Source organism: Eriocheir sinensis, chromosome 8, assembly GCF_024679095.1.
Source record: "Eriocheir sinensis breed Jianghai 21 chromosome 8, ASM2467909v1, whole genome shotgun sequence".
Taxonomy (NCBI): Eukaryota; Metazoa; Arthropoda; class Malacostraca; order Decapoda; family Varunidae; genus Eriocheir; species Eriocheir sinensis.
In genome coordinates, this window is record NC_066516.1 from 11301289 (window position 1) to 11327024 (window position 25736).

General features: G+C 49.1%; 2 protein-coding genes across 2 annotated transcripts in view; one reads left to right on the top strand and one right to left on the bottom strand.

Moving 5' to 3' along the window:
- LOC126995510 (N-alpha-acetyltransferase 15, NatA auxiliary subunit-like) overlaps positions 1-25736 on the top strand; it is an 89626-nt gene that overhangs the window by 17289 nt on the left and 46601 nt on the right. The window lies entirely within an intron of this gene.
- LOC126995512 (uncharacterized) lies at positions 1412-8315 on the bottom strand. Its single transcript, XM_050855113.1, has 2 exons — positions 8029-8315; positions 1412-2567 (listed from the first exon to the last, which is right to left on the bottom strand). The coding sequence occupies exon 2, from the start codon at positions 2565-2567 to the stop codon at positions 1596-1598; it is 972 nt and encodes a 323-aa protein (XP_050711070.1). The 5' UTR covers positions 8029-8315; the 3' UTR covers positions 1412-1595.

Sequence of the window (25736 nt, forward strand, 5' to 3'; positions counted from 1 at the left end):
TGCTTTAGCTTTAGTCACAATGTTTGCTTATCAACCGAAGTAACCTCAACAATAAATGGCTTCAGTTGGCTGTAATGCATAACCATAAGAATTTGCTGACTTGGATATTTTGAACAATTTTTTCCTGCCCTCAGAATTCGGATCACGTGTATTCGGTATTTTGGACTAGTAGAGTCAAGAGAATAAGAAAAGAAAAGAAAAACATTACATTTGCGAGGACAATGGGGAGGGTAGCCAACCACTTGGAGAGTATGGCTGCATTAGCTGGAAGGAGGTATGAACAGGGGTCTAAGGTGGCTCTGTTGGGAGAACTGTTCAAACAAGCTTTTCATAACCAAGCCAAGGTTTGCCCTGCACTTAGCTACTGTGCCCAAGGCTAGTGGATGTGGACATATATTGGCATTTCTTTATGCTTGTGGGAAAGAGCAAGACACTAACCCTTAAAGCGCGGGCTTGTTTTGCCGTGCCTGTCCTCCCACGCGGGCATATTTTGGCAAAAACATATCTCACTTCAACCCTGCATACCTTCACTCTTACTTAACTCACATTACAGAATGAAGTATCATTGTAAAGTACATACCCTTACCTCTCTTTTGATGTTAATTTGAAGTCTATATGACCATTGGTAGGGCGAATACGGAATATTGAATAGGATCACTGAAAACGCATTATTATAGACAGTTTTCCACCCCTAGTGGACTTCCCTTCTATGATTTAGTAATAAAAAGCATAACTTTTTTACAGTTTGTGAAACACACCCCAAAAAAAAACTTTACTTCCGGGCCTTCCTGATGCCCTTGATGGGTACTGAGGTCAAAAGGTCCCCATCTTGTGGATGAAATTCACTGGAAGGTGAGAAGAGGTGGGATGTCTAGCGGACATCTTCTCAAAGCTAACACAAGGCATACACTGACGGATAATTAGTTTGGGGAGCATGGTTGGGTATTGTTTCAAAGAAAATGACATGCTTACTCTACTTCACCACAAACAAATTAAATTTGACAGTGCGCTTAGTGAAAAAATGGCTTGTCGACTATTGTCGACACCCGTGGTTTGAGCACAGGCACCAGCTGTCGACTATTGTTGACACCTGTGCTTTAAGGGTTAAGGACTAACCAGGGGGAAGACAAACTCCTGATGAGGTGAAGAGTGAGGTAGGGAGGGTGAGGAGGGGATATAAGGTGTCAAACTGTTATGCATATTGAAGAGCAGGGGGAGATATATGTTTAACAAAATTTCTGCTTGTTAAATGGTGTGGCTTTTTCTGTGTGAAGAGCAAATGTGTCTTGGTCTTGACTGTTTGTGTCACTCTCCTTAGGACTGCACACTGTGGTGGATCTCTTAGCAGGGGTTAGGAGGCCAAGGTTGCCTCTGATTGTCATATTGGGGATTAGTAACTAACAGGAACAGCATAACTTAATACATATATATTTTTATATATATAATAGATATTGACAAACTAATATATTCTTAGATTAGCCTTTGTACAAAATTGAGATGAGAAAGATATGGATGAGCCGTGAGTGAAGTGTATCGTGTTGTGTGTCAGTGTTCAAAGCACGAGTGAGAGGTGTTTCAGGGTGAGGCGGCGCTGCTCAGAGGCGGGGGCGGCGCCGACGGGAATGGCTGGGTTGTGCAAACACCTCCGCGTCTGGGTTGACGGGCGGGCGGGGGTGCAAGAAGTTGACATCAGTGTCACCGGCCAGGGAGTGGGGCAGCGTGTAGGGCCTAATGGTTTGCAGCCAGGTGGGGCCGGGGTAGTACATGTACCTGACCCGGGGTGAGGCGTGCTGGATCACCTTGGTGTAGGAGCGAGGGTACACGTAGGGCACCACCATGAAGTTGTTGCGTGAGGCTCCCCCCACCAGGTAGGAGAAGGGTGAAGTCTGAGGATGTGCGGGTGGCGGCACGATGATGGGGATGTTTCCATTGTACTCTTGGTGTGGGGACGGGGGATGGGCCACCGCGGAGCCAACCCTTGCGGGGATGTCCTCCTTAGTGTCGATGTCGTCTTCGTCGAGGAGCTGCGAGGGCTCTTCGAAGACTTCTGAGTGGAAGCCACCGCCTCGGGTGATGAGCAAGTCATCGTTAGCGTAGAACACCTCATCAGGGTGGAGGCCGCCCAGCTGGTGTCTCTGGGGGCGGGGAAGCCGAGGTGGGGCTCCTCTTGAGCTTTGCAGTCGGTCCACAGTGGTGTAGGTGTCGCCCAGAACGAGGGGTTCAGGACCGTCTTCCTCGAAGGCAGTGTCTACGACAACTCTGCTCTTTGTGGTGCCGTCCTCTGCCCGGCGGGGCGGCGCACCCACCATCATCAGATAGTAGGGGTTGGCGGAGGCACCGCGGAAGGTACTGCGACCTCGCTCTGCTGACCTAAACACTGGCCGGAAGGTAGTGATGGGGGGTGCATGGGTGGTGGTTGAGGTGGATGTGGTGGGCTCCACATATCCAGGGATGCTGGAAGCCTTTCTGTTCTGCCTCCACACCCATGGCTCTTCATGTCGTACTCCTTCTGCCACTGCGACAGCAACCAGTGCGCTGGCGGCCCATATCCTCCACAAGCACAGCATCTGCAAACAATAAGACAAGAGTCATACATGTACTGGCTAAATGACTGAACCCAAACCATCGCTTTCAGTACTGTTCTCGTGTTAAGTTCAAAGTAATTGTGTAGATTATGGGTTGCTAAAGTTATTTCTTGCTTTACATGTTTTTGTATGAGAATGATGTTTGAGGTCGATTAACACATAAACTCATAGGCAGTGGCTCTCATGAGGCAGACTTATTTCACTTCTAGTTTAGTGGGCTTTGATGGAAGCAACCATTGCCTAATACTATAGCTAGTGTAATAAGCGTGATCTTGAGTGATAGCACCATGTTTTTAGTGTAATTAAAGTAAAGTTTTTTATGAAATCTGCATGGACATATAATGTCTCGAAATAAACATATCGATAAAAAAAGTTACGTCAGGCACTTCGTACGTGTTACTCGCGATAACGTGACCAAACAGAGAGTATTTATAATTTGTTTTACCCTTCTCGAGAGGAGGGCTAGTCCCCGTGCCACGCCCCCTCCTCCAGGCCCGGCGGCATGTAGGGGCAGATGTAGCCTCCACCACCCAGTCATTATTTCGTCTTTTAGTACATCACTTCTTCCCTCTCTTACCCAACTCCACCCCGTCACCGTGCCAGGCTAGGCGCATCCTCCTTCACCTTTCACCCGCCTGCCCACTATCTCCATCTCAGTCCAACCTTGACCCGCGCGTTGATGTTCCTTCTCCTCCGAAAAACAAAGTAGGCCTAATGTCTCAAGAGTAGTAGGGTCGGGAAACAACTCAGTATTGCTTGACGGTGTGTGTACGGGGGGTGGGGGGGGGTGATAGAGTGGAGGTTTCGGGGGGGGATGGGGGGGGGGGGATGTCTACTCCGTACAGTACGAGGAAAATACAGACAGATATCCCTCCTCAATGCCGCCCACGCGAGATGAGTTCGTCTTCGAAGTGAATGGTGTGTGCGTGTGTGCGTGTGCAGGGTAAGCCAGGAGAAAATTCACCGCCACCTCCTCCCAGGGCCGCTCCGTAGCTCCTCGCCAGTGAGCCAATTCGGTCAAGGGCGCCGCCTCACCCTGCCGTCCCTCCTCGCCGCAGCCTCCCGCGCACCCTTCGCCGCCACGTCGCCGGTCAGCAGGCAGGGAGGGGGGAGGGAGGGATGTCCAGTTTTTGCCAGTGTTTATCTGACCTTTACTTTTTCTTCTGTGGGAGAGTGAACCGCTGACCAGGGCGGGGCGGGGCGGGGTGCCTTGCTGCGGGCTGCTGTCAGGCTGAGGATGCGTCGCCGAGAGCCGCTGTCCCCGCATAACTTGGGACACAGTTTAGGTGATCGGACGCCTTATTCTCGCATTTGTATACACTTTTTATGGTGATTCTTGTTAATGATGTTCTCTTCCATACGTGCAGTGAATAGCTGTCTCGCATGCGTCTTGGAACTTATTTTAGATGAGCCTTGAGTATGTTTCTTGTGCAGTCTGACATTTCTCGAAGGGCGCGTTGGTAATTAGTACGCAAACCTTTAAGCTATTTGCCCACGTCTCTGCCGACAAACATTATGCTCAAGTGCGCAATGAGTCTACATGAATGGCTTCACCTGTAGGGCAAATGCTGCTTGGACCGTGTGAGCCTGCAGCAGAACAGTGAAAAGGCGGAGTGTGAAATTAATCCCGCGTGTATCAGCCGTGGTTTGACCGTCGATAGAACAAGAAAAAAAGAAGAAAAAAAAGACGAGGTGATTAACGCCTAGCAAACAGACGGGAGGAATCCATCGAATCTTGTTTACATCGAAGAGCAGAGTAGAAAAAGACGTTTAGATTAAAAAGAAAAATGTTGCCAGTAGAGTTTTGCCTGGCAGCCTTCCTCACCTGTACTTCCATTTATAGTACTTGTTTCATATGCACAGTTAACACCAAATACATTAAACAATATCACTTAAAATGTTGATTACTTATTAGAGAAGATAATTTATATATACCATCGAAAAAGTGAAAAAAATGTTGCTAGTTGAGTCTTGCCTTCCCCAACTTAACTCCCATTTAAGTATACGAACGATCACTTAAAATGTTGATTACTTATTAGAGATCATTTATACCAACGAAAAAGTGAAGGAAAAAAAAGTTGCCAGTAGAGTCTTGCTTCCTCCAACTTAACTCCCATTTAAATATACGAAACGATCACTTAAAATGCTTGTAACTTATCAGAGAACATCATTTCTATCACATTATCACCGAGGCTCAGTGTTCCCCGTCACCGAATTGTCCCCGCATTCCGCATCGCAGCACCCGCAGGCGTTAGGTCCGAAGACTCCTAGGGCGAAGGGAGGAGGGGGAGACATCGACCTTGTCCAGAGGAGGGAGTACTGGCGGAAGCAGTGAGAGTGGGCGGCGGGCGGGGGAAGGCGAGGGGGAGTAGGGTGGTTAGGGAGGATGGGTGGTGTCTCTGGTGGGAGGAGGGGTGGTGGTGTTATGTGGTCACCTTCAACACACCAACACGTCGCCTCTTGTGTTATGTGTTGCTGGTGAGACAAAAGTGTTCGCGTGTGTTGCTAGGTATGTGTTATGAAGATACGTATATATTGTTTTGCATACATAAATAAACATAGGAGGAGCTTGCGCTTTAGAAACATTCGAGCTCATAATTATACAACATACACACACATACACGTCCTCCGAAAGTTGATTAGTAAAAGGGTATAAGAACACACACACACACACACACACAGGGACTCTTAAGTTTACTAGTGTTAATGACATAAAGCAATAGGGTGTCGAAGGCAGTGGTGGTAATGTTAGCAGTAGTGTTGGTGGTGGTGATGGCTTGGCTTGGCTTGACTGGACTAGCCTGGAGGACGCGTTCAATGCCAATCCGCGTCCCTCCCCGTAGCAAAAACATGTTCAGTAGTGTGTGTGTGTCTGTGGATCTCTCTCACTCTCATTCCTCACTCTCACTCTTACCTGCTTACCCATCTGCCTACCTCATTCACTCTCACTTTCACTCGCTTCCACAGGTGTTGTTACTGTCTCAGTGTCGACTCTCACCTGCTGGTCTTGTTTTGTTTACTTCTACATTCTCTCTCTCTCTCTCTCTCTCTCTCTCTCTCTCTCTCTCTCTCTCTCTCTCCACGTCATGCTTTCATTTTTAGTTGCATGATTTCGGGTCCACACGTTTTAATATTTCCCTGTCATATTAAAACGCTTTCTGATCCACCCACACACGCTCTGCAGATTATTAGTCACACTTTGTCAGTTCTTTCGTCTTTTTATTACTGTTCGGCACTTTCCATTTCTCTTTTTTTTTTTAGGGGGAGTTTATCAGGTTCTCTCGCTATCGTGTTTTTTTTTTTGTTTTCCTCGCTTTCCGTTCATGCTTCTCGTTCACAGTTGATGCTTTCTGGCTTATTATTATTATTTTTTTGTTATTCTCGATGTGGTTTTATTTGGTGTTTTCAGTCTCTCATTTCCTTTGCTTCGTCACCTGCTCTCACTTTCTGTACCTTTTTTTTTCTTTATTATTACGTTTTCGCTTTCACTTTCTCTCTCTCTGTCTCTCTCTCATGTTTACTTGTTTTGTCTTGCTCTTAATTAACTCCTTCACATTGTCGTTGTCCCCTAGTGTGTGTGTGTGTGTGTGTGTGTGCTCTCGCCTACACGTGGCAGCCATCGCTTACAAATAGCATCATCAAGCCTTTTTTTGCCTCTTCAATTGACTTGGAAAAAGAGAAGGATTGGGTGTCAGTTTGCTTTGTTTTCACGGCACGATTTGTTTGCCCGGAAGGAAGGTGGTTGTAGGTCACCGTCAAGAGCAATGCAGAGGACTTGGTGACACGCGGACTTTCTCTTTCTCCTCTCCAACGATATTGTTTTGTTATTTTTTTGGGGTCGTAAACATTCGGTCCTTGACACTCGTATATATATTCGTGCTAATGAGAGACACCTGCCATCGCTCAGGACAATCACCTCTTCGTCTCGCTCTCTCACTCACCTGGCTGACTGCGCTTCGACACACCCCACGCAACGCTATTTACCTGCTTAATGGTGCACACCTGGCCTGAGCGAACTTACCCAACCTAGCCAAATTTGACGACCCAACCCAATCTAGCCATACGTTGACCTAACCAAACTTCATCTCACTCAACTCGACTTAACCCAAATTGACCTTTTCTACTCAAACCAAACCCAACAATCTTATCCAACTCGACTGAACCTAGCGAAAGTTAACCTTACTTAATTCTCAAAGTTGACATGATATATCCCCATCCAACCTAACCTGCCAAACCAAATTGGACCTGACTACCCAGACTAGCCAAATTTGATCCATCACAACGCAATGCAACCGAGCCTAACCTAACCTAACTTAACCGAACGACCTAACAACGCAGCCTAACGTAACCTAACCAAACCTGACTTGACTTATAACACAATCTACCCAAACTAAACCCAACTAAACGAAGTCTAATTTAACGCGCACTTCTGCTCGCCCTCCGGTTCCGATAGAATGCATCTCCTGGACGTTTGAAACATAACTTAAGCTGCGCAATACGTGCTATTTATTAACCTTTAGACTGCGTTACAATGCATTTCCTCTCCCAAGCTAACGTAACCTAATGCAACGTATTCTAACCCTCTCGAGTACGGGGCCATTGCATCTACACACATACCACATACATACTGGGTTACCTCAAGGTGTATGTATGATCCCCCCTGAATTTTTTGTCCTCCTTCCTCTTTGTGTAAGGGACTCGGTACTGGTAAGGTGGGTAGGGTCTCGAACCGGCATCAGCTAGTTCGTCAGTCAGTCAGTAACGGTAAACACACACAGATGTCTTCCCTCCCTCCCTCTATCCCTATCCTCCCTGTCCAGCCATCGATCCCTTTGTCATGTCTTATAAGGAAGAACCAGATTATTATTATTTTTATTATTATTATTATTATTGTTGTTTTTGGTTTCATTAATATAGGTAAGACGTTGATTGATTTTTGAGAGAGAGAGAGAGAGAGAGAGAGAGAGAGAGAGAGAGAGAGAAATTCTTTGAAAACGCGCGTGTGAGTGTATGGATCGCCTGAGGTCATGGCTTGGTTGTCATAGCGATCGTTTCTAGTGGTGACAGTCAGTGGCGGTGGTGGGCGTGAGCAACGGCAACAGTGAACGGGAAGGGAACGGGATGAAGGGTGATAAGTAAAAGGGGGGGGAGCGAGGGGAAGGAGGAGAGGAATTAATAACGCGTCACGAATTTGTCACCCTGTCCATCACACACACACACACACACACACACACACACACACACACACACACACCGAAGTCTTGCAATTGTTTTCCCTTTCCTCGTGAACCTTTTATCTGTTCCTCTTAGCCACGTCCTCATGTCTATCAGCGTGAAGTAATTGTTTTGTTATACCTGAACGCTCTCTCTATAGGCCTATGTGTGTGTAAGGGGGTTAGTTAGGGGTGTCGAGGGGGAGGCGTTCAGGGTGAGGGAGACTTACCGTGGATACAGAACGTGCCGTCAGAAGCTATCCTTGAGAAAGTTTAATATTGACAATTACGAGAGGGTTCCGCTGGTCGCCCCTCGCCACACGACCAACTCAAGAGCAACTAACACCACAGTCACGCACACGCACGGCTACACACGCGCCCTCCTTCACTATGTGCTGAGGGCGGACCCGTCAAGTGTGCTGGCCGCGAGGGAGGCAAGGAAGGGAGAGTCCAGGGATGGGAACGGCGCACGTCTTGCCTCGTAGCTGGCTCAGGCGCTACTACTGCCTCACCTCCTCGCTACCGCCTCCCTTTACTCCCTGGCGTGGCCCCGAGACGCCGGTGATGGTGGGGGGATGGGGGTGTACGTGCCGGGGGGAGGGTGGGCAATGCCGTTCATGGTTGTGGGGGGACCGCCCGAGTAAGCCCTGTGGTACCACGTATGTTAAGCGAGGACTAAAAGGGTAAAGAATGCACGGTAGGTGGAAGGAGCCAATGAGGATGAAATAAAGCGCATAAAGAGAAAGTTAAGGGAGATCAGAGGGCAAGGATAAAGGGATGGGACGGAGGAAGGAAGAAGAGGAAGGCATTCAGGCAGGTGCACACGATCAGTCACGGGACATTCGGAGGGAGATGGCGCGGCGACTCGAACACTCGTAATGCGGCGAGACGTGAATGTAAAAGCGCAGAGGAAATGAGTGTTGCTGTGCCACGGGGGGAGCGTGAGCGTATGCAGATGGCTCTGGGAATAGTAAAAGGTGTGCGCGAGCGTGTAGACAGGCAAAAATATATTCACTCATCCAATCATGCAAATTGCGTTCGCGTCACAAATACTGGGGAGAGGATATTTACATAACATCTTAAAAGGTTACTTGGGCAGGCGTCAATGTACGTGAGGTGCATACACACACACACACACACACACCACGGAAGGAAGGCAAGAGGGGGCCGCGGGCGTCTCGGCTATGAGGAGAGAGCGTCGTCACGGGCGGGCGTCACGCGGCCTCTGGGTCATTGCATCCCCGGAGGCCGCCGAGCCGCTGCTTCTCGGGGCGGCGGGCTAATGGGGTGATTGGCTGATCCTGCTGACTTGCTGACTCCCGTGTTCGCCTGAGTGGTGTTTATAGTTAAAATTCCATGTTTGAAGCAGGGGAGTTCTAGGCGTGTTCATATTTTGCCCTTTTTTTCATCAGTTTTAGAAGAGGTAGGAACGAATGACCGACCTAAAACCTAAAAATGACGTGATATTGATTGCCTTTAGCTACTCTCTCTCTCTCTCTCTCTCTCTCTCTCTCTCTCTCTCTCTCTCTCTCTCTCTCTCTCTCTCTCTCTCTCTCTCTCTCCCCCCTTCCTTTCTCTCCTTCCTCCCTTTGTTCAGTTTCGTTAGGTTCTGCTTCTCGCATCAGATATAGTGGCGTCCGTAGCTCAGTCCACGGCGTTGAGTTGTGGCTCTTGGTATCGAACCGCTGTCCCGTATAATGCGTCGGCCCGTGTATAGCTGCGGTGAGCCGTCCGCCGTCCATAAAGGCCGTGCTCGCTCTCTCCTCATTCCTTCGTTCACGTTGGTGGGTCTGGCATTATGGCTCACTAACATTATTAACGTACCATTGCCCGCCCGCCACAAGCTGTGCGTCGCGGCACCTGTGGCCTAACGGCGTTCATGGACCGTAAGTGCAAATTATATTATTAGCCGTTGGTCTCGCGCCGGGCGGATCACCACATAAGACACACAAACGCGTTGTTACCGTCTGAATCGTGGCCGCATGGGTGCAGTGGCGCTATTTGCTACCTGTAAAAGTTCAAGGGTTGGTTGTCCTCACAAAAAAGTACATTCTGAAAAGATCAGTTCAGTCCTGCTTCCTCACGCGGCCCCCTCAGAGAAGTCTCGACTCCGCTGTTCGCCGCTGGCTGTGTGTGTCTCGACGCCTGGCAGAGGCTGTGCGTGCCTGATTTCGGCGGCGCCTGGTCCTACGATGACCCTCGATAACGTCGTGACCTTGAGGCAGCCAGGCACGCCGAAGCCCAGCGGGGAGCTGCCGCGCGGGTGAGTCAGGGGCGTCCCGTCCCTCCACTGCTGACTGCCCGGCTATTTGCCGGAACTGAGAGTGAAAGCCTTCCGTTGGGCGGAAGTGACACACGCCTCACACATCTTCCTTCTGGCGGTCTGCTGGAGGAGCTAGTCACCAATAGTGGACCCTAGTGGACCCTCCCGCTGCTAAATGGTAACCCCCCGCCCTCCCACTCCCCTCTTACCAAGTGCCGGCGGCTTGTGGCTGGGGTGCGGCGCGGCCGTCTATGGCGGGAATACATTAGGTTTTATTTGGTGTGGTTCATCCCGTGTGTGTGTGTGTGTGTGTGTGTGTGTGTGTGTGCTTGTGCTTGCGCGGGAACCGGGATTTTCCATAATTGACCTTGGCACCGTGACCCGAGGGCGGCGTGAACCTGTGCCCCGTGAGGCTCCTCGCGTCGTCTGGGAACCTGTCGCGGCGCCACATCCGCGTTGGGGGAAGGGCGCCGCGGGGGGAGGCGTGGTGAGGAAGCTGTCGGAAGGGAGGATTTTCAGTGACGGATCATTACCTTCCACCTACGAAGTCTTTTTCAAGAAGTGGACGGAATGAGTGAGTGGACTCGCAGTGACTCGCGGGTTTCGGGAGGCGTCTGGGCTGAGACTGGGCAACATTATTAAAGTTGTTGTTGGCAGCATGATCAAGGCCGCGGATGAGGGGGAGGGGGGGGCTTAAGGCATCTGACATATCGGCACGGTAGGCACACTTTTCCGAACGATTATCTAAGGGACGTAGTACAGCGGCTGGGGGTGGGGGTGGGGGGGGGTGGGGGGGGGCAAAACCATCTCAAGAGTCCCTTCGTCATTGCGTCGGACCACCAGACAGTGAAGCTCATAAGGAGGTTGCGGGGTGGTGGCGATGGTGAGGCTACGGCAGGGGAGGTGACTCGGGGTTAACCAAATGTCTCCTATTGCTGCCATCTGTTTCGTGTTCGTCCCTATGTATCCGATCTGTCCTTGTTTCATGAAGGTCAGAGGGATACAGCGAGGGACGAAACGCTTGGTCCTGGTCTTGGCCTTGGTTTGGTAGAAGGTTAAGTTAGGTAAATGTCAGGAGGCACATACCTAATCTAACCTAACCAAACCCAACCCAACCCGGACCAAGCGTTTCGTTCGTCGGTGTATCTGTTCTATCCCTGACCGTCTTATCCTTTACTCCTGTTTTGCCTAATGTGTCTTGGCCTCCTTTTGGGAGTAGGCTAGGCAAGGTTAGGTATGGTAAGTGTCCTAATCTAACTTAACCGAACCCGTACCAAGCATTTCGTCCGTCGTTGTATCTGTTCTAACCCTGATCATTTCTTGAGTTATCCTTTACTTTTGTCTTGCCAAATGTATTCTCGTGGTATCCTGCTGTCTGTGTTCACTCCCTGCTGTTCATCTGTATACATGACCCACCGCCCTTGTATGTACTTTTGCTCGGGACTCAACCCTCATCGATTCCTTCCAGCTGTGCCATGAGGTTAGATGCCTTGTACAGATCTACCGGCCTCTTGCAGACTTTTATGTTTTTATGTTCTTATGTTCATGGTCTTGTCTTCCCTTACATGTCTGCCTTTCTGTCAGCTATCATTCCCTGCCCTCACTTGCCATTCCCTCCCTTGCCCCCCCCCCCCCTCCCGTCTTGGCACCCTCATCGACCCCTTCCACCTCTGCCATGATCTTGTCTTTCCCTGGTCTTCCCCCGCACATCTGCTTGTCTGTCAGCTATCCTTCCCTGTCCTCACCCTCGCCTGCCTTTCTCTTCCTCGCCTCCCCGCCCTGGGGCTCCTCCCCGTCACCTTGAGCCGCTGGAAGGCGCACGCCCTCCCTGCCCTGCCCCGCCAGCCCACTCGGGAAATCTGGTTTGTTGATTCCGAGGCGCATAAAGAGGGTCCGGGTGTTGGTACAACCCCGACCATGCACCGACGCACACACACACACACACACACACACACACACACACACACACACACGCACACACACACACACACACACTCACTCACGCTCACGCACTCAGGCTCCCGCTGGTCTGTGTGTATCTTTAGTCAAGTGTCGAGTCTTCCTGCGTCGTGCTTTGCGTTGCTGAGGAGTTTAGTGCTCGCGTTCAGGTAGGCGTGTGGGCAGCGCGGACGGGCATGAGCCTCGTGTGTAGGAAGCCGATCGGCGCATCGAATGTGGGTGAGGGGCGTGACCTTGGCCCTGGGGAGTGCTGGAGGTGCTGGTGGTGTTTGTCGCCGGAATATGAAGTACGACTAGAGTCATTCCGACGGCTGCAGCTGCCAAGAGTGTCGTAATGGTCGTTTTACACTAAATTTTAAAATGCTCCTTCGGGCATCATTCTTCTCGCCGCCTTGAAGTGTCACTGGTCGCCATCATGATTCCACTGGCGCCTTCATCGTCGCCAGCGACCCCAATCCTTGGCCTGGTCGCCGCGCCTTGGCCTGCCACCCGTGCTCTGCGTCGTCGCCGTCCTCTGGGGCATTCCTTTGTGGTCAAGGGCGCTCGGCTACCCTTCCGTGCTGGGCGTGTCGGCCACCTGCCCTGTTACCTTTGACTCCACACGGATGCACGGCGACAGCACCTGAGGCTGACTCACCTGAGCCTGCGGCGCCTTCCTGTAGGACCGGCCCCAACACACACACACACACACACACACACACAGAATGCTAATCAAGGAGTTGTGACGTCAGAGACCGACCCTCACGTAAGTTGCAAGCTCCGACGGGACCGTCACCTATACGGGGTGGAAAAGAGGACTTCCCGCCCCTGATGGGGAACACGGAAAGGCATGTAAGCTCCATTTGGTTACTGACGGTCAGTGTTAACGGTGCGCCTACAGAGGAGAGTTGTCTGTCGCCCAACACTGACCCGGGCCTACAAGGGGAATACCCGAGCTGGACTCAGGAATGTGGTCGGCAGTCTTGGTTACCGGGAATACTCCTTCGGGGATTTATTTTTCTTCCGGCGCCTCACTCATGCCATAGCGATTCCCCTAAAGCCGCCTGACTCACTACTCGACTCGCCCACTTTCTCCCCTTGCGCATGAACACACACACACACACACACACACACACACACACACACACACACACACACACACACACACACACACACAAACGGGGGGAGTGGCTTGATTAAAAAAAAAAATAGAACGGAACTTAGATTGTGAAAATGAAAGATATTTGTTAAACGTTATGGAAAACACTGGAATGCAAGCATGAAAGAGACAATGTTGAAATATCATTATGCAACTCAGCTTTCCATTCAGGAGCAGGGCAGGGTGGCATAACCTTGCATCGGGGAAAATAAAAGTGGTAACGTCTTGGAATGAAAAAAAAAAGTTGGAATCAGAACTGGAAACGGAACAACACGAGGAAATGGGGCAAACAACACACACACACACACACACACACACACACACACACACGCACACGCACACGCACACGCACACACACGCACACATACTCACTCACTCACACTCATTCATTCATTCATTCATTCATTCACTCACTCACTCACTCACTCACTCATAAATCACACAAACCATCATCACCACTTCGTCTAAGCTAGCAACATCAACACCACCACAACCACAACCATCACCAGCAACAACAACTCGAGGATGACATCACCGAGGGGCTGAGGCGGGAAGAACAGTCAGGCTCGCCCACACAGCTGCCTCGAGCCAAGACCTGTTACACGGAATGCACCAGAGCGGCACCAACCAACCACCCGGCCAGCCAGCAGCCACCAAGCCACCCTTTCATTATGCTACTCTTGAACCCTCGCACATACACCTCCGTCTCAGCCTTCCCTGTCCATACAGCTCGACAAAGTGGCGTTCATTCCAGCACCCAGCCAGCCTTTATGCTCCTCCTGAACCCTCGATCTTTCACCTCCGTCTCTGCCTTCCCGAAACCTGTCCTGCCTTGGCCACACAACCCGACGAAGAGGCATTCATTGTAACGTCGTGTAATAAAAAAAAAGTTGTTTATAGTTAGAAATGGAAACGGGAGAGCATGAGGAAATATGGGCAAACAATACACAAACACTTGCCTCCTTCCCCTTCGGCGTTTTTGGTAATTAATCAGCCACCCTTTAAAGCCCTACGGAAGAGGCGTTTTTAAGCAGCAACTCGGAAAACTGTTGCCTCGTCGTTGCCACCGCCAGTTCGTCCCTCCAAACACATGTACAGTATAGCCAACGTGTCTTAGGATCATATTTTTTAAACATTTCGACGCCCAAGCTCACGTATTTGACGAGGCTTTCGTAGGAGTTTTGGGCATTTCCAGTGGTAGCTTTATGACCCTTCCTTCTGGTAGTTTGATCCTTCTTCTGCACCGTAAACCTAAAGAAACACTCTTTGGAACCCGATTGACCTCCTTGTAGGACTTTGTGAATAGTTGATGTGAGGGATGGAAGCGTCTGACAGTACCGATTTTATGCCCACCAAAGCAGATGTCTCAGCAACAACATCAGCAGCCAAGTTCCTGAACCGTTATTAGTCACCATTCACTAAACAGCTGATGAGACGCGACCATCTAGATGACTGAAGGGACGAATCTATGAGCAGCACAATTCATTCAGCTCATTGATTATATTTTGTCCGTCTTGTCCCGCACTGCTGCCACTTCTTTTACTCGCTTGCCTCGTGCTACACACCGGTCTGAGCTGCTCACGTGCTTTCTTGAGTGTTTTTTTTTTTTTTTTTAGATTTCATTCTCTTGTTATTGCTTAGGTTAGTGGGGATCATGTAGTAGAATGCGGGATGTGGAAGACTAAATCAGTGGGTGTGTTTGGAATGTATTTTAAGACCAAATTAGTGCGTGTGTTTGGAACTTCGTCGTGGTCTCCCGGAAGTGTTAGGTCTGTATTAGAAAACCCTTTCGCTTTTCCCATCAACTGTTTCTAAAAGTGAAGGAGGGGATCAGTCGGGTTCTAATGAGTGTTTCTTTGGGTTCATGGTACAGAAGAAGGGTCAAACTACTACCAGGGTCATAAAACTACTTCTGGAAATGCCCAAAACTCCTACGAAAGCCTTGTCAAATATGTGTTTCTTCAGGTTCACGGTACAGAAGAAGGGTCAAACTACTACCAGGGTCATAAAACTACTTCTGGAAATGCCCAAAACTCCTACGAAAGCCTTGTCAAATATGTGTTTCTTCAGGTTCACGGTACAGAAGAAGGGTCAAACTACTACCAGGGTCATAAAACTACTTCTGGAAATGCCCAAAACTCCTACGAAAGCCTTGTCAAATATGTGTTTCTTCAGGTTCACGGTACAGAAGAAGGGTCAAACTACTACCAGGGTCATAAAACTACTTCTGGAAATGCCCAAAACTCCTACGAAAGCCTTGTCAAATATGTGTGCTTGGGCGACGAACTGTTTAGCAATACGGCCCTTAGTGTTTTGTGTTTGCATGTGAGCGCTATATGACATTTTTAGCCGTGGGTGGTGATATTGGCGGCTACGGGACCATCGGGAGTTACCTATAGCGGCAAGTGAGCGAAGCAACGCGGCCCGGGTGTATGCTCATCATTGTTATTATGGCCCTCACATTTCCTATTCTCCACATTTCGTAAGTCGGACTTTAGGGACCGATAAGACTTTTTTTCCCTGTTTTTTTATTTTTTTATTTTTCTGGGTGTGATTTTTTCCGTCTCTGGGGGTGTAATTTTTTCCGTTTTTTTTTTTTTTTCCCCTGGGGTGCGATTTTTTCCGTTTTTTCTGGGGGTGTAAATTTTCCGTTTTTTTTTCTGTGGGGTGTAATTTTTCCCCTGTTTTTTCTGGGGGTGTAATTTTTCCCCTGTTTTTTCTGGGGGTGTAATTTTTTCCCTGTTTTTTTTCTGTGGTGTAATTTTTTCCCGTTTTTTTTTTCTGGGGTGTAAAATTTTTTCCATGTTTTTTTTTCTGGGGGTGTAATTTTTTTCATGTTTTTTCTGGGGGTGTAATTTTTCCCTGTTTTTTTCTCTGGGGGTGTAATTTTTTCCCTGTTTTTTTCTGGGGGTATAATTTTTTCCCTGTTTTTTACTGGGGGTGTAATTTTTTCCCTGTTTTTTCTGGGGGTGTAATTTTTTCCCTGTTTTTTTCTGGGGGTGTAATTTTTTCCGTTTTTTTCTGGGGGTGTAATTTTTTCCGTTTTTTTCTGGGGGTGTAATTTTTTTCCTGTTTTTTCTGTTGGTGTAATTTTTTCCCTTTTTTTTCTGGGGGTGTAATTTTTTCCATGTTTTTTTTCTGGGGGTGTAATTTTTTCCCTTTTTTTCTGGGGGTGTAATTTTTTCCCTGTTTTTTTATGGGGGTGTAATTTTTTCCCTGTTTTTTTTCTCTGGGGGTGTAATTTTTTCCCTGTTTTTCTGGGGGTGTAATTTTTTCCCTGTTTTCTGGGGGTGTAATTTTTTCCCTGTTTTTTCTGGGGGTGTAATTTTTTTCCCTGTTTTTCTGGGGGTGTAATTTTTTCCTTGTTTTTTTTCTAGGGGTGTAATTTTTTTCCCTGTTTTTTCTGGGGGTGTAATTTTTTCCCCGTTCTTTTTCTCTGGGGTGTAATTTTTTCCCTGCTTTTTCTGTAGTGTTTTTTGAGGGAGGGGGACTGTCTCAGTGGGTCGGCGGCGTGCCAGGTATAATGCAGTTTTGTGGCCACTGAACCATTTTTTTTATTTTTTTTATTTTTGGAGGTTGAGTGAGTTGGCGCTGAGGCCGAGGCACCTAACTGTATTCTCGCGTCCGTGGCTAGAGCATCAAACTCTCCCGTCCACGGCTGCTTGCTATCCAGTTTTATTTGTTTTCTCTTCCCCCTCCCCCACCTCCCTCTCTGTAAAAAAATCGATCTGCATATACCAACGTTATCCTCTTTGTTTTTTTTTGTGTGTGTTTGTCTTTTACGACTTCCTATGCTTCATACGATTCCATGTCTGTTTGCATTACTGCTTGTTTGGCCGAGGCCGGGTTTGGGGGCCTGGGTTTGCACCCTTGAGTTACCCGTCATTGCAGGAGCCGGACCATGTGTGACCAACATGTGTGTTTGTGTGTGTTTATGTGTGTTTGTGTGTGTGTGTGTGTGTGTTGGCCACGGCGAGTCAGGTCCCCAACCCCTCTGGGCCTCCATATAAGGGCCGCCAGGTTCCCGAGGTGCAGCGCCACGCTCCGGCACAGTGGCGTGCACGGGACCTGTGGCAAGGTGAAGCGAGGCTTCGGACTGGGCAGGCAGGCAGCAGGCGGGCGGGTGGGTGTCTTGTAAGAGCTCCTCCCACTGCACTGATTGCCTCATTGCAATGAGGTCACGTTTGTAGTATTTATACGTATCTTAATGTATAAGGGAGTAATCAGTAAAAAGTAGTTTGGGCTACATGCCTACCAGGTTTTTACGAGTACATATCTATAAGCGTTTGGGATGGATGGGCCAGCGATGCAATAGTTTGTGATGCATAGCGTACCTGATTGGTCGTCTGTGAATGCTCGGTCAACACATTCGCAAAGTGTGAAACGATACGGGGCTGCTGCTCAGCGTTACTTGTGCTACACCGAAGTCATGCGTGCAGGGAGGAGGCAGACGGATGGCAGGGCCTCGCCACTTGAGCTTTTTTTTTTTTGGAATCCTGACACTGAAGACATTCCTGTTGGTCGGTTGCCGTTTTTATGCGCCACAAGAGTAGAGTGAGGGGGGGAGGGGATGGAGGCCGAGACCTTGTTCACTGTCTTGTAAAAAATACTTGTTTATATGACGGCATGGCTGGCGAACATGCGGTGCTGCGTACGCTGGGGATGGGTGTGGGGAGGGGTGTGCGTGTATGTGTGTCCGCCGAGGCAGGGGGTACACTTGCACGTTCAGGGAAGGGCGGAGTTGTGGAAGCCGCATCGTGTTGGCGGCGTAGGCTGTGGTGGAGGGTGGCGCCGGTGTATTTTTTAGCGAGGAGTGGGCCGTGAGGGTGTGGCGGCTGCGTGGGCTCTTTCGTGATGAGTGATGCCAGCGACTTTTGCGCTATGGAGTGGGATGTGAGTTTGGGCTTGGAGGACTTAATATTAGCGTAGGCTGTGTGTAGGGGTGACGCCGGGGTATTCTTCAGCGAGGAGTGGGCTGTGCGATTGTAGCGTCCGCGTGCGCTCTTTTGGAGATGAATGATGCTGGTGAATTCTGCGACATGGAGTGGGCTGTGATTTTGGGCTTGGAAGATTTAGCACTAGCGTAGACCGTGCTGGGGAAGGATGATGCCGGGTGTTAAGCTGTGAGAAATAAGCTGTTGAGTGTGTGTGTGGGTTGAGAAGGTGTGGGCCTCGGGGGCAATATGTAAGCTGAACCAGATCACGGAGGTTAAGTTGATCAAGACCTTAAAGGGCTATTACACTGGGCAAATTTTCCGTGGATCTTCAGTCAAACCACGATTTCCGCTGGCGTGGTTCTCATATTTCCGTGATTTTCTGACGTGTCCACGATCTTCCAAAGCTACGGTAGAATTCCTTGAAGGACGACGGTATTACTAACCATCATCATCAGCGGCAATAACAAGAAATTAATGAGAACCACGCTAGCGAAAATCGTGGTTTGACTGAAGATCCTCGGAAAGTTTGCCCAGTGTAATAGCCCCTTTAAGTGGACACAGCAGGTATGAAACGTTTACTCTTTTTCCTGGTCGTGTTTATTATCTCAGAATTTCCTCACATCTGTTGTCCAGCTCAAAGTGACGGAGGAGGAAGGGGTCTGCGGGGAGGAGGACAAGTGCATATGTGCGTTGTGGCGGGCGGCAGAAAGCTAAGAGGGAGGGCGGGCGGGGCTCTTGCATGACGCAAAGATGTGTTGAAGGGCACGGGTCAGAGAGAGAGAGAGAGAGAGAGAGAGAGAGAGAGGAGAGGAGAGGAAGGGAATTACATGAAAGGGAAAGGAAGATATGAAAAGAGATAATGGGATAGGATGAAAGGAAAGGAAAGGGAAGGGAAGAGAAGATAAGATAATGGAATGCGAAGGGAACAGAACAGAAGAGAATGAAAGATGAAGGGAAGGGAAGAGAATAGATGATGGGAAGAGAAGATGCGAAGGGTGGACGGATACGAGCATTAGCAAGACGCCGTTTAGGGGGTCAACGCACCAGGTCACTTGCCTCCCTCACCTCGACCCTCCCCGGTGGTTGGTCGACCGTGCGAGGGACGAAACCCTGCCTAGCCTTCCTTACCTTGCCTTACTACGCTGCGAGACCTTAGGGGAGTCAACGTCCTGCTCTTGGGATGTTCCGTATACCTGGGAGGTGAGAAAAAAAGGGGTTCGCTGATTTCCTGCCTGCCCATACCTCTTCCCTCCTCCTTCCCTACCTCCCCACATACCATAGGAAGGCCACTGTGACGTAACACGCGGGAGGGCTGTATATGTACCCCGTGGTGGGCGGAGGACCTGGTCGGGACTTACCTGTGATGGATGGGGTGGCCAGGTGTAGAGGCAGAGGCAGGTACGAGTTATCCAATCAAGGCTTTTCCCGGTGACCCCACGTGAAAGTCACCTTATGGGGGTGTTAGTGCCTCTTAAATATTTGCATACCAACCCTGGGGGGAGGAATGTGGCGCTGGGGTGGATCGACTGGGGCGTGGTGGTGTGTGGAGGGCGTGGTTTGTTTGGTGTGGTCTGGTGGTGGTGTATAGGGATGTGTTGGTTAGGGTAAGGGTATGTGTTGTTTGTGATGTGGACGAGTTGATAAGGCTTGTGCGTGTGTGGTGGTGGTGATGTGACGGTAGTGTGAAGGTGTGGCGTGTGTTGTCTGTGGTGTGGACATTGATCAGGCTTGTGTATGTGTTTAGGGCGTGGTGTGGTGGGTGAGTGCATGGGTGTGGTAATAGCATAGTGTGTCAGGGATGTGGTGGTGTCGTGATGGGTGTGGTAGGAGGCAGTAGTGTGGTGATCATGATAAATATTTGTGGAGATGTGGTTGGGTGATGTGGTGAAGGGTGTCGGGATGGGGAGGAGGCTGCGGTGTGGAAGTGGATGATAATGTGTTTGACGTGTGTATGTGTGGGTGGATGGGTGAGACGTGGGCTGGGGTGGGGTTGAGGTGGATTATATCGTATGTAGAACGATAAGTGTGTGTGGGGTTGTGGTAGGTTATGTTGCGTGGTGTGGTGTGGTGTGGTAGGGATGGCGTAGCGTGCTGGGAAGGTGATTATGGTGTAAAGTTCAAAGGAGTCGGATGCGATGCTCTAAAAAAATAAAACATATTGTAGTACAGTAGCGTTGTGGGTCGTCCCTGGCCTAGCTATACCTGGATTGATGTTTACCTCACGTTTGGGGCATACTTACTCTCGTTTGACACCTTGGCTCCATTCAGGTCACTTTTCAGGTTCTAGATTGCTTCATGTTTGTTTTTCTTTCGTTTATTCTCGTTTACAGTTACTTTACTTCGTCTTCTTTTTTTTCTTGTTTTTGTTTTTCTTGTTTTTCTTTCGTTTATTCTCGTTTACAGTTACTTTACTTCGTCTTCTTTTTTTTTCTTTTTTTGTTTTTCTTTCGTTTATTCTCGTTTACAGTTACTTTACTTCGTCTTTTTTTTTCTTTTTCTTTTTTTTTGTTTTTCTTTCGTTTATTCTCGTTTACAGTTACTTTACTTCTTTTTCTTTTTTTTTCTTTTTTTGTTTTTCTTGTTTTTTCTTTCGTTTATTCTCGTTTATAGTTACTTTACTTCGTCTTCTTTTTTTACTTGCTCTGGTTTTTCTTCTTTTCTTCATTTTCTTCTTCTAAATCCTCCTCCTCCTCTTTCTCTTCTTCCTCCTCCTCCTCCTCCTCCTCTGCAGGCACCAAGTGACTGTCAGGCAGATCACGGCTCTACAGCAGGCAACCTCGTAATGAGCCAATAGGCTTTCTGTTGCCTGTCATTCCATGTTTCCTCCTCCTCCTCCTCCTCTTCCTCCTCATTGTTATTGTTCCTTTGTTATCACCTTTTTTTAACCCATAACTTTCTTTAGACGGCGGACACACACACACACACACACACACACACACACACACACACACACACGCCTTTATGTCTCACTGTCCTCCTCTGGTTGTCTGTCATCGGGGTTTCATTCTTCCCGCTATATCTCCCATCTACCCCACGAGTCCTTCCCGTACACACAATCTTATCTCGCTCCCTGAAGGTCATCGTGCGCCGAAACACTCACACGCACCTCACTACTTGCCTTGCCTCACCACACGTCACGCCCCCTTTCACCACCCACCTCATCACCTCACCTCACGCCGCTGTCACCACTCCTTTTTATAACAACAATGCCCCGTTCTCCTCGCCTTTCTAAAATGCAGCTTTCGTCTGAGTCACCTGGTATTTTCTTCTGTCTCCCCATCTTATAATTTATTTTTCTCTTCACCGTTCTCCTCCTCCTCCTACTCCTTCAAGAATGTCCCGTTCTCCTCGCCTTTCAAAACAAATGCAACTTTCATCTGTCACCTGCCATTTTCTTTTATCTCCCCAGCTTGTAATTTATTTTTTTCTTCACCTTTCTCTTCCTCTTCCTCCTTCTACCCCTTCCTTTCTTTGACATAGGTCATTCACCACGGTCTAATCACGTGCTGGACTCGTGTGTGTGTTTTGTTTTAGTTTTTTATGTGTTTCTTTTGTTTTATTCGCTTTATGTGCTGTGTGTTTTGTGGTGCTAAGGGTTTTTATTACCTTGTACGTATTCTGCGCTTTTGTTTTCATTCTGAGTTTTAAAGAAATGCTAGTTTGTGGACCATTTTGTAAAATAGAGATTGATACGTTTTATTGTAAGTTGTGGTCAATGAATATCTATCTATCTATCAATCTATCCATGTGTGTGTGTGTGTGTGTGTGTGTGTGTGTGTGTGTGTGTGTCGGCAGAAGATCCACCTACCACCACCACCACCACCACCACCACCGCTGCCGCCACCACAACGGGCAGAAGGATATTGCCACATCTTTCGTCTGTACGTGAAATTCCACACCCTGGTGGCTGGTGGCACGGACAATGCGCTGACAAGATCTTAAGGTGACGAGGTGACGGCCTGGCGGGGAGTGAGGAGGGGAGCGGAGGGCGAGGGGGGAGGAGAGAGGGGGGGAGCACGTGTGAGGGGAAACAGGGAAGGGGCGCCGAGTGACGATCCTGCAGAAAACAACTGGTTCCGAGTTTGTGTTGCCACGCATTGTTTTGGCGGCGACATTGTTGGGGGGGCGGTGACGTAAGAGTCGCGTCTCGTCTTCCTTGCCCATCACCTGCCCCCGTGCTCCCTACTCTTGCAAGTCAGGATGCCGACACACTGCAAGGTACTAGAAATAGGTGGTTGCCTGATCTTGATGGTTACCTTTTGTGTGCCTCTGGAAATTAATATGCAGAAAGTTCTCTGGGAATTCAATACACTAAAAATAAGTTGTGTGTTTGTTGCACTGGAAATTAATAAACACAAAGTTCTCTGGGGCTGCATGACTAAAGAAAGGTGGTTGTTTGATCTTGCTCGTTACCTTTTGGGTGCCACTGGAAATTAATAAACACGAAACTCTATTCGACTGTTCACACTACCCCATCATCCCTTTCCTCTCTCCTCAATTCCTTCTCTGTGCCCGGCATCTACATCCATACCCGTATATTCGGTACATCCGCCACGCCCCGCTCCTCCCCCCCCAGCTGGACCCATGACGCGGCACCCTTCTAGCGAGGCACCGGCACGCCCACTTTCCTCGTTTTGATTACGTGGCTCTGAAATCTTGTGTTGGGTCAGGTTACTTATGTGGCCCGAGTGGGATGGGGGGGTGGGGGAAGTGTGACGTCACCGGGGCGTCGGGGTGCTCGGCTAGGGGGGGTGGGGTGTTGCCGGGGCCGGGGGTGGGAGGGTCATCAAGACTTTCCGTGAACTTTCTCCGTGACCCCTACACCTCCCCCACGGCCGAGCATCGTCATCGCGCAGTGAGAGCTGTTTCGAGGGCATTTTCCGGCAATTTTCGACATTTTTCCGTCATTGTTTCATGGCTGAGTCTGTCGTTTCCCCACGATGTTCGCTCATGAATTGCCGTGACGCAGTTGATGAGGAACGTAAGTATTCATATCGTGCATTGAGACACAGTATGAGCAGTTTGCGTGAGTCCTGACGTGACGCTTCCCAGCCTGGTGCGGAGGGGAAGGCGGAGGCGGAGACGTGTTACACATTCGCACTGCAGAAACTAATTTTGAAAGAGTCTGATCACGTGCCAGGGTGGGCGGGACATGGCATCAGCTGTTGATAAAGTGTTTGATAACCTTAGCACCAGAAAGAATAAGGGTTGCCTTCGTAATGAGTCTTGTAGCTCTGGGGAAGGATAAAAAGGGGAGAGGTGAATGGCGGTGGTAGTGGCGGCGACGGTGAGGCGCGTGTGACTTCTATGCTAACGGTGCCGGGGACCATTACGTGGGCGGCGAGGGATGGAGGAGGGGACGGCCGGGAACGGACTAGGAGACAGACAAAGAAAACAAAGCAGTGAGGAGTGTAGAGAAAATAAACGAAGGATTGGAGGGAACCCTGGAAGGTGTAGGTGAAAACTGATGGAAAAATAAACTGAATGGATGAAAATAAACAGATTAAGAGAGAAAGGGAGAGCAGGCAATGCGTAATGAAGTAATATGACAGGTGAGGAAGCCCGCCCCACCTACACACCACTCATACAATACTTAGCCAGGTTAATGACACTGCGACCCCGTGAGCGTTCATCGGATGGCCAGCGTGAAGCAAACCGCCGCTGCTGCTTCTTCCCGCGTTCCCATTGTTGTCCCTTGAAGAATGAGAGAGCCGCACTTTCTCCGCAAACAGTTAACAGGATAAAAATTGCCCGACCTCGGCGCACGTCACAAAAAGCCAACACCCGCAAGGCCAGCGCGATGGGCGGGTGTTGGCTGCCCTGCCCGACACTGCCCCAGGTATAGGAGGCAGCGCCGGGGGCAAGGTGCGAGGCTGCTGACGTCACCGCATACCGTCTCGAGGTGAGCGGAGCAGCTGAACGCCATGCCCCGCAGCCAGCCAGCCAAAAGGGCGAAGGGGGCGTCGATAGCTCTTAAATCGTGGGTCTTAGTTTGTTTATGGGCTGACGTGAGGGAAGGGGGACGGGGGGAATCTAAAGTCGTGGTGTTCGGTACTGTTATATCACATTTAGCAATCCAATATATACGACTTTTTTTATTTATACGACAGTCAACTCCGCTTATTGAACGTTGACTTATTCTTTCCACTCGTCTAGAATATATTGGTTTTAGATGACATGTTTGATTGAATACCGTCATTTGTAGGGGAGTGATAGCTTTTAGACACTTAACTAACTAACCATCTGCAGTTACTATATTCTAAACGAGTGAATAGAATACATCAACGTTAAATAAGCTGATTTGACTGTCGTAATAGCTTTTAGACAAACTGATTAACCCCTTGACTGTGGATTTCCCACAGTCAGACTTTACCAAGCTTCAGGAATGGAACAAAAAGTGGCTGTTAGAATTCAGTAAAGAAAAATATAAAGTCCTGCACATTGGAAGGGGATATCCAGCATGGGAAACACTCCACTATCCATCACAGAGGCAGAGAAAGACCTGGGAGTATATGTTTCCAGACTACCAGTAAAGGCTAAATCCGTGCCAATCGCAGCGGACAGGTTAATACAATGTTCCGAGGATAGTATGGTAACGCTGATCACGCCGTCACGAGGTGTTGAGGAGCATTGCTGGTCCACCGGATGAACACAACAACCCGGCCCAGAGTCGCGCTTGATGGTTACTTAGTCCACCACAGTCCGTCCTGCGCGGCCTCCGTGGCTGAGTCCTTCACCGTTACGAGTCCCGGTAAAAGAAAAGGAGTCCCTCTTATCGTGCGCTAATATTACAAGCCACAAGTTATTAGTTACAGGGTCCTCTTTAGTAACATTTGAAATTTGTATGTAAAACTCAAGAAAGGAAGATAAATAAATCCCTCGATGTGCGTTACTGTTGTGTATCATAAAAGGTTACTAGTTTTGTGGACACCATTGTCAGCACGCACGAAGATCTGAATGGTCTGCTCGGCCTAGAATCACGAGCGAGAATAACGTGGTCACGGGCACGGTCCGTCCCCCATGGCCTCCGTGTAACCGTTACCACAGCACGCCCCCAGCGACCCTGGGCCGGCCCTGTCCATAGAGGTTCGTGAGAAGCGATCAACCGGGCCTGAGTGGCTTAACCGAGGATTTTTTTTTTTTTTTTTTTTTAATCTTTTGAGCGCGGAAGCGGCGCCGGTCCCCCGAGCCTCCCGTTCCGTCTGCCCTCGAAGGTAATAGGAGTGGAACGGTCAGGGTTGCTTTCCGTGTCCCCAGGGAGAGCCGGCGCCACGTGCTGCTGGAGTCGATATTAATAGTTGTTACACAGAAAGGGAATAGGCACCAGACGTCCTTAAGTTAAAAAGAAATGAATGAATGAATGAATGAACAAGTGATAAAAAGTAGGTGGAAGTTTTATGAGGTTTTGCTTTTAATGTAACTTGTTTGTACTGATCATTCCATCATTCCATCGACAAGTATTGTTCATTGTCCCATAATCGGCATGATACGTATATACGCCATCGGTCTTCAAGCACGGAGGGGAGAGCGTTTACACAACAGAAAGACCCGACGAACGACGTGTGGCGACGAGGCCTCGACTTGAGAATGAGGACGGGTGACACTTGAGTTTTTTGTTCAGGGTCACTTTTCTCCCACACT

Bases quoted from the DNA above. Each gene is read 5' to 3' on its own strand.
- LOC126995512 (XM_050855113.1), bottom strand. From the start codon at position 2,567: ATGCTGTGCTTGTGGAGGATATGGGCCGCCAGCGCACTGGTTGCTGTC.